This window comes from Nicotiana tabacum, chromosome 24 (assembly GCF_000715075.1).
Source record: "Nicotiana tabacum cultivar K326 chromosome 24, ASM71507v2, whole genome shotgun sequence".
Lineage (NCBI taxonomy): Eukaryota > Viridiplantae > Streptophyta > Magnoliopsida > Solanales > Solanaceae > Nicotiana > Nicotiana tabacum.
In genome coordinates this window covers 13807255-13819426 of record NC_134103.1, presented here as the reverse complement: position 1 = coordinate 13819426, position 12172 = coordinate 13807255, and the positions used below count along the sequence as shown (strand labels likewise).

Genomic DNA, 12172 nt, shown 5'->3' with positions numbered 1-12172 from the left:
GCATTGCCTATATTAACAGCTTGTTTGGATGGTTGTTACATGTCGTTTCATAATAATGCATCGTATTGTATTGTATTGTTTGATGAATACAATATTTGAATAGATTGTATCGTTTGTCATCATTTCATGATGTCACGCACTAACAATATGAAGAATAAACTTGCAACATTATTTAAAAAAATAGAATAAGAAGTAGAATCATTATATAACAAAGTAAGATAAAGAATAAAATATGATTATTTAATAATAAAGAAGGGCAAGATGAGAGAAAAAGCGATGCCAACACACCAAATCAATTGTTACATAAAGTGAACTTTTCGTCGTTATATAACAATAAATTTAACGATACGATACAATAAAATTTAAGTACCTATCAAACAAATATCATATTTAAAGTAAAAATACGATACAATACAATAGGTAACAACCATCCAAACAAAGCTGTAAAAAGTATTTTTGTCCAATGGTTAAAGATTTGGTCATCAACCATATCGTTCTTGACATTCTAACATTTCCTACTAAGTATGCCCTTCTGAACAGGGAAAAAGGAAAGCGACAGCTGAAAGTCAACGTACTACACTCTCAAAACTGTACAATTGAGTACTTCAAGATGTACCACGATTCATCGACTTGGCTGAATGCTCTTCAAGTTAATTCTCCGAATAATCACCAGCATCTCAAAGAAGACCCAGCATCTCACCTTGTAAAGGTAATATTGAGCTCCAGAAAACCTAAATAATCAGTCATTGAGCTTTTCATCCAAGATTTACAAGGGTGTCCGACGACTTTCTGCAAGGAAAATGGCTGGCTGGTTCAAATCTGAGATAAAAGGAAACACAAGATGAGAAACACTATCAAAACTTAGAACGTGTGAATAAATAACTGAGTATGAAAGTTGACGCCCACCGTTAGAATTAAAGAGGAGCACCCAAACTGCTCCGCACTGTCCTTTGGATTCTTTTTCTAGTCAACAAAAGTTTTAGTTGATTTTGCCTCCTTCAAACATCATGGCGGATGGAGTATTGTGGTCCATCACTCCATCTTTTCTGTTTTGTCCGAGTGCATCCAAACGTTCAATACCAATAGATGATACCAAGTCTCGCACATTCAAAGTATTAGTAGGTTATACAAAAACTAATTTAAGAGACAGTGACTAGATAGACGTGTGGTTCTTACAGATATAATGATGTTGTTATTAAATAGCCACATTTTCAGTTCGAGGTTCGGAGCAGTATGAAAATAGTTTGAGACTATTTCTTGTCAATTTTTATAAATGTTAACTTTTTCCCTCTGATTAAAGCAAACCCCACATTTAACAGGGCAAAACTGCCACAACTTTGTGAGTAGCAATGTTAACTTGACCTGAAAGTGCAAAGAATTATGGTTTTATGAAAATCTAACAAAGGCATATAAAAGGGCTCAACTGGTGTAAGCAAAGGGAGGACAGCTAACCTGAACTAAAACTACAGGTTGCTTCAACATCCGCTAACGGAAAAGTCTTGGCACTGATTTTTTTGGAATCTTGCCTTCATGTTTTAGCCTTCTATATGCTTCTCTAACGTGACACGGCCTGATTGGCCCTGTATCTTTTCTCTCTGCCATCACCATTCTAGCTGCAAAATGAATTATAATATGACTGAGTATCAAATTGATTACTTGGGGACTATGTTGCGCGGACTCTCCAAAACAGCTGCCGCACCCGTGTCGGATCCTCCAAAATAAACTATTTTTGGAGGATCCGACACGCACCCATCGATATTTTTGGAGAGTCCGAGCAACATAGCTTGGGAAAAAATTAATACAGCATAGGCCCTTCAACTTTTCTTCACCGAGGACATTTCCACCTTAAAACACTAAAGATTGTCACCAGCAGCCCTTCAGTTAACTAAAGTCTCACATAGTAAAAGCACTATTCAGGAATTAGCAACTTTTCACTGCATAATTACAGTGGAAATTGGTTAACCACAGCTCACTTAGGTTTACAAAAGACATTCCGTCTATCAATCTTTTGACGAAGGGAGAGGAGAAGCAGGGCAAAGAGTGAGATTGAGCTTTTACAGGTAGAAGGTAGCAGAGAACACTAGCAACAAAGGGGTGGCAATGCTTTTGGGTCAACAGGCATGCAGAAAAGTCATTTTATTTATCTTGCCTTAAAGCCCTTCTCATTCGCTGATTGCAGGTGTTTCCAGATCTATCAGGGCTTTTCTAGAAAAAAATAAAACCATATATGTAATGCAAGGAAAAATTAAGAATTTCATTCATAACGATTTCTTAACAATTAATATATCTTTTTGCCAATTATATTTATTATTTTGCACCGCTTTGTTCAAGATAGAACTTATTGGCAATCAGGCGCACGCCTTAGTGCCTTGCCTACACTGAAGCGCAGCCTAAGACCTAAGTGATTTTTTTGAGTTTCAGGGCTTAAGCGCGCCTCGAATGAGCCTTTGACAACAGTGGTTTAATTAGCACAGGACTCTTCCATGCAATGTGTGAATCCCTAAGACATTTTATGCCACTCTTTAGTACTTTATAGGGGTAAGTTTCCAAATAAATTTTAACCACCAACACGCTTAGTCATGGACAGTATATGACAATATGGGCTCTAAGGCTTTGAATCATGATTGTCGCAAATTGATCAGACACCAATGGCAGTTTGGCCAAATATTTGAAGCTGTGCACTAGGCTCAAAGAAAAGAAACTAAATAAAGTTTAGGGGAGAAAATAAAATCATGCCAGAAACAACACCCCTTGTTGTTTCCAAATCATGAAACATTTTGCTTCAGTAAGCATCTTATAAAAAGTTATAGATGTCTATGGACCTGTTTCAATTAGCTCACCAACAAACATTTTCGCTATCCCAGAAACCACAATTGTCATAGGAATAGATATCTTGGCACTTCCGGTGATGCTCGTCAGCAACTGCATTGACAACACAGAAGAAGATTCACGAGAGAGTACGTAAGAAAATCAAATTATCCAACTGGAAAAGCAAACATCTCACGCCCTGAGGCTTCAACAAGTTCCTCATGTTTCCCAATAATATTCACAGAGATTTGGTTTCATTCTCAATTTTCTGAGAATCACGTCTGTAATGAAAGACGAAACACTTTGCTTCAATGGGCTAAATGTTAGGGATTGGTCAAATATCTGGTAATGAGGCCATCTCAACTCAAACAAATGATACCAAATCATGCTAGGAAAAGTATAAGATTAGACAAGTAAGCATCTCAATGGGCCACAAGACCATAGAGAACAAAGATATTCTCTCCAACATATATCTTTAACAATTTGTCATTTTGACATTATATTCTTACGGAAAGACAACACTTAATGCTTAAACGGGCTAAATGTTAGGGGAAAATATCAGATAAAAGGCCCTCTGAACTCACACAAATCAGACACAAACTAGCATGAGACTGCATGTGAGACAATTTCCAAATTAAAGTCTTCTCATAGAGAGTTGGAGACGGAGGGAGAAAATTACTATATTAGGAACTATGCAAGTCGAAGAGATGAAATATTTTGCGAGTATCAGAGATGAATATAAAGAAAATGGAAGTGGTTTATTGGTTATGAGGGCTCCGTGGAAGGACTGGACAATACTGATTATGAAGTCACATTAGATAGAAAAATTAAGTTCTGCCCATTTTCTCAGTGTATTCCTTTTTGTCTAACTCCATTCCCCAGCCCAAGCAAACATAAGGCAACACATACATGAATAAGGCCACAAACACACACGCACAAGCTAAGGGAGAGGAGAGAACCACTCTCAAGACATCATCTGTTGTACTTTGTGTACAATAATATAGAACATATTCAGGCTTTGAAATTGAGGAAAATAAAAGATGGTAAAGGGGTAGAATGGCAAAACATACCCGCTTCATGTTCGATTTCTGAAATCCAGATCTCCGAAAAGATTCATATCTACTCATTTGCTCCTCCGTAAATTGGGATAATATGGACCTGAAAGAGAAATGATTAAAAAAAAATGTGGTCTCCTTTTTTGCTTTCACTGATTTGAAAGGAACGGAAAATAGATAACAAAGTTTGACAACAAAAAGCCACGTACAAGTTTTCCGAAGCCAATATCCACCTCCTTTCTTCTACCTTACCTTATCCAAAAAAAATATCTACCTTCTTTCTTGAAGTGTCATAGTGACATTATTATTACCAGGTCGAAAACTGCTGAATATAGGAGAGAAATATTATCTTAATTGGAGCTTACATAACAAGGAGGTTTAAAAAAAAAACTTTAACATAACAGGTATATATAAAGCTGCGATGTACTATTCCCATTAGTTACTTTCCCATTTTGCCCTCACTTAACAATGCTCATACAAGAAAGACTTAGAGACTTGCTGGGAGAAAAGTATTTTTTTTTGGTAGTAGGAGGCACCTCATAAAGTTTTACATAGAGCTACTCTTTTTTTTCCTTTTGGGGGATAAATTTTTGCATAGAGCTAATTTGAAAATGTGAATTTAATATTTAACACCTACTAATATTTTCTATTGGTATTTAACTGTATTATATCAAGCAAGATGCATCTTATAGTCTTATCTGTTCACAGATCTCAATAGAAGCATCAACCTTCTGGATATAGATACATAGTTTTTGAGAATTTTCATAGAGCAGATATCCTGTGGGTACGCAACATACTGAAGAGAGTTAAATTAATAGTTTGAGTAACAAATAAACAAGGAAGGGGAGAAAGACGAGAGGGAAGGAAACAAATGATATGAAAAGGAGCTTTTCTTGTATGCAAAGCGACTATTAGGCAGCTCCAACCAGCCACAGAAGCTATCACGGAACAAGATAATACCATACAATCCTGACAATTCTCTATGACTGAAATCCTTAAAAACAAAAAAGAATCAAGAAATTTGATAACATAAATTGACAAACTTACTGCATCTTAGACATTTTGTCAGGATCACTACTTGCTGAGAATTTTCCTAACTGCACATCCATGTTTTCTTCCTCTTCCTCCTCATCTTCCTCTTTGGGCTTGCTAATTGGACCAGCAGTACCAACAGAGACTGATGCAGCTCTAGATGCTGAAGGGTTGTCACGAGAACCGGTATTAGCATCATCACCTCCATGAACATGAACATCAACTGCAGCTTGGTCTTGGCCTTCATTCTCGTCAATGCCAACAGGGGATTCAGGGAGTGAGTCATCCTGCCCCTCAAAAGCAGCTTCAAAAGGATCCTTAGATCGCTTCATGGAATTCACTGCACCAGAATGTGAGATTCAGGTGAAGTGTACACCACACTAATCATTCATCCATTTTGATTGAGATAAACCAACTTCCAACCATGAACACTGGTGTATTATGTTAGAAACCTTTTTTGGGGCAAGCATGGTAAAAAGATAAGAACTAGTTTGATTTGGACCTCATATGATATAGAGTTCTGCGAAACTCTCAAACCAGGTTGATTGATAAATTAATGGCATTGAACTCTTGCAGCTCTGATATTCTCAAGTCACATGATCAATTGCAAGCAAGAAAAAAGATTAAAGCATTCAAAAGGAAGGTAAACAAAAGGATGAAGCAACAATGTTAAAGGAACTATGTTGCACTTTGGATTAGAAGCGACACCATCCATTTATATTTCTAGATGAAGAAAAAAATGAATGAGACTAGAAAATAAAAGCAGGTAGTCTACTAATCATGAAAAAAAACAAGAAACGCTGCACTATAGCAAGCGAGACCAAAAAGGTAAAGTAGTTGCACACTTTATTTTCAAGTAGTTGCCCACTTGCCCTGTTAGTTTTTGATTATATAATTGTAGTTGTTTCCTTGAAAGAAAATTTGAAAAATAGAGTAAGATGCAAAACCTAGCACATAGTATAAAGAGATTAGAGAGGAATGCTATCATTCTTTACTTTTCTTTCCTTTGATTATTCACACTTTATCTTTTACCCTTTGTAAGCATCTCCTTTTAGTTCTAGAGTGTCTTGAGATATCATCATGGTTATTTTTTTGATCGGTAAAGAGTTACTTTGTATTAATAAATAAAACCAGCAAAAAGCATAAGATGATGCCGGGAATGTTACAAACAAAAGGAATATATTACAGGTTGTGTAATGTGCTAATGAAGTCAATCAAGGCATCGGGGACAGAGACATTTACGACAGCCATGTTACACCAAACTTAAGCAAAAAGAAAACATTTGTTTTTGATATACACTACCAGTCCACCATACCGCAGCTAGTATAGATATCATCATGATTCTAAAAATAACATTTTATACTATTCACCAAATTTCATCTACTTAATCATATAAATTTAGGCTTTTGGCCGACTCTCGTTGGCGCATATGTTGAAAACTCCATAGGGTATAGCCCTACCGCTTTACCCTCCTCCCAACTTAAGAATAAGATTATGTATATGAGCAACACGGGAATTAACTATTTAAAGACGAAAATTTCCTTTTAAAGTAAGTAATTCATGTACAGTCAAACCTCTCTATAACAGTCTCGTTTGTTCCAGATATTTTTGGATGTTATAGCGAATTGTTGTTATAGAAAATATATATATTATAACAGAACATGAAATTTGGTTCCGGAAAAACTTGGCTTTTATAGTGAAGTGTTGTTATATAAAGATATTGTTATAGAGAGGTCTGACTGTATAACAATTCCTTCACTAAGCATTACATAACTATCCCTTCATCACTAATCACCGCAAAAATAATCATTGCATTATAATCACCGCATAACTAGCAAATGAATCCAACTTGTTTGGGATTGAGACATAATTGTTGTTGTTGTTATTGTTATATAAGTGAATTACACAACTCCTTAGTTGATTAGGGTAGTTTGGCACCTCCAAATTCCCTGTAAGACATTTGCATACATCATTCAAGAATATTGCAACACAGAATCTTAGCATGTCTGAACAGAGTGTTACGTGTAGATACAAAGAAATCCTCCTTTTTTTTTCGATAACTAAGAAATCCCCGAGGTTTAGTGGTGCTTTGTTTGAAAAACAGTGGATAATAATCCCCCCCCCCCCTATCCTTCTCTACTTAAAGGACATGCTTTTGTCTGCAGGAGAGTCAAACTTGTAATGTGCGCCTAACCCACACATCACGGCTGAGTAAATCCTATAGGTCACAATTCACAAAGGGAAAGAATTGCATCTCATTTCAATCATAAGAGTCACACTAACAATTCAAGCAGACATATACTAATCAAGAATGTGGTAGAGAAATGCATTCACCATTCAATTAATCCTACTATAATATTACATGCACACAAACTAATCAAGAATGAGTATAAATCTTCTAAATATATAAATAGAAAGGAAAATCAAAACCTTTGAAAGCAAAGGGACCCAAAATATCGTAATTCTGAACCCTCGCAAAGATGATTCGGAATGGCGCGCCGTGTCGGCGAGTATATGAGATGGGTTCCGCTGTTTTGAAGAAATTGAACGGGCTTTGGGTTCGTGGGTTTGAATTCGGGTCAGCTCATGGGTCGTGGTCTTTAGTTTGGGAAGTGCACAAAATCGCCATTTTAAGATCTCTATTTAAAGTTGGAAAAAAAGTCAGATTTATAAATTAAAATAATTTTGATTGGTGAAATTTATAAAATTTTTAAAGTATAACCGTCTCAAAATTAATTGTACACCGCCAAATATGAAGTTTGAATGTAGTTCAATAGATTGGGGTAGAGTTTAACATTTTAAGTATACACAAATGTCTGAAAAAGAATAAAAAGTTTGAGTTTTGTCAAAATTAATTATATTTTAAATACTTTTTAAAAATTAAAGTTGTCTTAAATGAGATCGCTCAAAGCGGTTACCAGATGTTGTAGAGATTAAAAAACTACAAGAATAAGTTACAAATAGACATTACTTACCAATAACTAGCCATTAAGTCATGCTACTAAAAATAACCATTAAGTCATGCTACTAAAAATAACCATATAAAAATTACCAATGATATATAACATTTAAAAAATTAATGCAAAAGGAATTTTTTCAATGGATATAGTCGGAATCCGTTGAAAACACATATATGAGGTAGTATACAAAATTTGAGAAAAATTAGAGGTGACTTAGATTTGTTTGAAGTCAACATTTATTACGAATGACACAAAACATTCAAAAAAATTTAGGCAAAATAAAAATTAATGAGTATGGTTAAAATTAATTGAAAACAAATAAATGAGGTAAAAAATAAAATTTGAAAAAAATTAGATGTGATTTAGACTATTCCGGAGTCAAAATTCGTTATGAATGATATAAAATAGTCAAAAGATCTAGGCAAAAAGATTTTTTTTTCAAAAGGTATTTTAAATTCATTGAAAACACATAAATGAGGTAAAAAAAATAAAATTTGAGGAAAACTGGAGATGATTCAGATTGGAGTCAAAATTCATTACGGAGGATATCAAATATTCAAAAAACTAAGGCAAAAAAGATTTTTTTTTCGATGAGTATGATTAGAATTTAATTAAAACACATAGATGAGATAATATACAAAATTTTAGGAAAATTAAAAATCATTTAGACTAGTTTTGAATCAAAATTCATAACGAATAATATAAAACATTCAAAAACCAAGGCAATTTTTTTTTTTTGGGTATGACTGAAATTCGTTGAAACATATTGATGAGACAATATACAAAATTTGAGAAAGATTAGAGGGTTTGAAGTCAAAATTTGTAGTTGAAATCGAATTTAAAAATTTATGCGATATCTTATGTATATATGGATATATATGAGATACACAAGGGATAGATTGATACACATGGGATACACATCTCCTGTATACATGAATATCTTTGGTTTAAATAAATCAGCAAAATAATAGTAAGAGAATGTAAACAAATATTATCAAGCAAATTAAACATTTACGTACAATGGAGTTTCACTACAAATGGAGTCCTCACAAGGTAGGGGTAAGGTTGCGTACACACTACCCTCCCCAGACCCCACGGTGTGGGATAATACTGGGTATGCTTGTTACTTGTTGTTGGAGTTGCACTAGAGTACCGTAGAACACCCCTGCAATACTGTGTTTCTTAATTTATCACGAAACGAAAAAACTAAAAAGGAAGAAACTTACAAAATCAAATAACTGTAACTTTTCTAATTAGTACAACTAGTGCTAGAACCCGCACAATACGCGAATAATTTGATAGAATATTAATTTTATAAAATTATGATCTAATATATCATATTATTTTAATAAATAATAGTTATACTATTTTATTATTTAATGTAGTATACATAAATATAATAAAATCTATACAAAATCAAAGGATACAAAGTATTATAGTAATCAAATAAATTATTTATTCCTTATTTATTTTTTATTAAATTAGCAAATACTTAGTACTATACATTTTGTAATGTGTTTTTTTATTAATTTGTCAATTGGCTTAATATTTTGATATTACTTCTCTTCTAGTAGAACATACGTATATATTTTCTTGTTCTAGAAAAATATATTTTTATATTTATGTTATACTGTTTAAAATTCTTCAATTATCTAAATTTATCAATAATTTTCTTGAGTGTTATTTATTTATATTTTGTTTATTAATTAATTCAAAATATAAATATTATAAAATTATCTTTATCCACCTCTTTTTGTACATTCATTTCTACTATAAAATTTGATTAGTTTTCTCATTTTATATTTACTAAAAATTTAAATAATATCATTTTTTACTAAATTATAATTTTTAATCCATCAAAAGCATAAAGAGATAAGCCTTTTATTATTTTTATATAAAATATACTAATATTTTTAATAATTAATAAAATGTGTTTTATATATAATATATTATCTTATGTATAATATCCTAATAGTTTCTTTATATATTTGTTTTTTTCATTATGAAATTATGAGTTATATTTATTAACTAAATTTTCCTACATGAGAAATTTAATTAGTATATGTATTTGTACGATATTATTTGATTTATTTATTTTTTTAGTATTCTTCATTTATGACTATTTGTTTATTATGATTTTAGTTATGTGTATATGTACGACTTTTCTCATAATAAATCTAATTATTTTTATAAGTTCTTATATATATATATATATATATATATATATATATATATATATATATATATATATATCCATTATCTATTACTTAATATTGTTAAATTGACATATGAATTATTAATAAATTACCAATTTAGTATAATAACTACTCCCATATATGTATACACACACACACACACTACTACACACACACACACACACACTACTACTACTATATTAGGAAGAAATTACTCTCTAATTTGAATTGGCAGTTTTTTATTTTTATTATTTTTGTTTTTATATTTTAAAATAATTTTAAAATTCCAATTTGAATGAGTAGAATATTTTTTGTATTTTCGTTTTTTATAGATAATTATAAGATATTTATATTTATTAATTCAAGTAGTGTAACCAATTAATTTAAAATTTAAAACTTAAAAACAAATTAGTTAGAAAAGTAGTTTATTTTGTCTTAACAATGCCATTTTGCTTTTTGTGGTTAAGACACTTGTCTTAATGTAGTGCTTTTGCTTCTCCTATTCTATATAGATAGAAGATAGATATTAGGAAGAAATTACTCTCTAATTTGAATTGGTAGTTTTTTATTTTTATTATTTTTGTTTTTATATTTTAAAATAATTTTAAAATTCCAATTTGAATGAGTAGAATATTTTTTGTATTTTCGTTTTTTATAGATAATTATAAGATATTTATATTTATTAATTCAAGTAGTGTAACCAATTAATTTAAAATTTAAAACTTAAAAACAAATTAGTTAGAAAAGTAGTTTATTTTGTCTTAACAATGCCATTTTGCTTTTTGTGGTTAAGACACTTGTCTTAATGTAGTGCTTTTGCTTCTCCTATTCTATATAGATAGAAGAATATAGAAAGAAGATTATAAGATATCTATATTTATTAATTCAAAAAGTGTAACCAAGTAATTCAAAATTTAAAATTCAAAAATAAATTAGTTAGAAAAGTAGTTTATTTTGTCTTAACAATGCCACTTGGCTTTTTGTGGTTAAGACACTTATCTTAATATAGTGCTTTTGCTTCTCCAATTCTATATAGATAGAATATAGATAGATAGATAGATTACTTAATATTGTTAAATTGACATATGAATTGGTAGTTTTTTTAAAAAAAAAAAATTTATTGTAAAATAATTTTAAAACCCAAATTGAAACTACTCCCCAGTTTGAATGAGTAGAATAATGTTTTTGTATTTTTATTTTTTATAGATAATTATAAGATGTCTATATTTATTAATTCAAGTACACAACCAATTAATTTAAAATTTAAAATTCAAAAAATAATTAGTTAGAAAAGTAGTTTAATTTGTCTTAACAATGCCACTTTACTTTTTGTGGTTAAGACACTTGTCTTAATGTAGTGCTTTTGCTTCTCCTATTCTATATAGAGATATAGATAGAAGATTATAAGATATCTACGTTTATTAATTCAAATGGTGTAACCAATTAGTTCAGAATTTAAAATTCAAAAACCAATTATTAGAAAAGTAGTTTATTTTGTCTAAACAATGCCACTTGGCTTTTTGTGGTTAAGACACTTGTATTAAAGTAGTGCTTTTGCTTCTCCTATTCTATATAGATATAGATAGAAGATTTTCGTTTGTTTATAGATAATTATAAGATATCTATATTTATTAATTCTAGTAGTGTAACCAATTAATTCAAAATTTAAAATTAAAAAAAAATAGTTGGAAAAGTTTATTTTATGTTAACAATGCCACTTTGCCTTTTGTGGTTAAGACACTTGTCTTAATATAGTACTTTTGCTTCTCCTATTCTATATAGATAGAAGATTGTTTATTTAATTGAGTACTACTTTATTTGTCCATTGACAAATAGGTAAACTATAACGTGTAATTGTGATATAAAACAAAGAAGTAAATAGTAATCCGATCGTCTTAGGTATCAAATTTTATTTCGACAAGGACTAGATTCTACTTGAGTTCTTTGACAAAGTTATATTATATTATAAATATAAATCAACGCAACTATCAACCCTAATATATTTTTTCCTCTAGAGCAGCAGTCAGTTCTTGGGCCTTCATCTAATAAGGTGAGTGTATTTTGTTTTTATATGAGAATGGAACTCACAATATTCTAAGACGAAATAATTATGGACATCATA

The 12172-nt window shown here is 31.1% G+C and overlaps 1 protein-coding gene across 4 annotated transcripts; it reads right to left on the bottom strand.

The window, feature by feature from the left end:
* Window positions 1–304: 304 nt before the first annotated feature.
* Window positions 305–7515, bottom strand: LOC107762428 (transcription initiation factor TFIID subunit 11-like). Of its 4 annotated transcripts, XR_012706570.1 has the most exons (7): window positions 7326–7513; window positions 4911–5235; window positions 3879–3966; window positions 2823–2922; window positions 1453–1613; window positions 907–1046; window positions 305–819 (listed from the first exon to the last, which is right to left on the bottom strand). XR_012706570.1 is itself a non-coding variant. In XM_075247884.1 (6 exons), the coding sequence occupies exons 2-5, from the start codon at window positions 5225–5227 to the stop codon at window positions 1486–1488; spliced, it is 633 nt and encodes a 210-aa protein (XP_075103985.1). In that variant the 5' UTR covers window positions 5228–5235; window positions 7326–7513; the 3' UTR covers window positions 1226–1362; window positions 1453–1485. The 4 variants fall into 4 exon arrangements, 1 of the variants encoding a protein (XP_075103985.1); XR_012706569.1 differs by having other exon boundaries at window positions 907–1613; window positions 7326–7515; XR_012706571.1 differs by having other exon boundaries at window positions 907–1613; window positions 2841–2922.
* Window positions 7516–12172: the final 4657 nt, after the last annotated feature.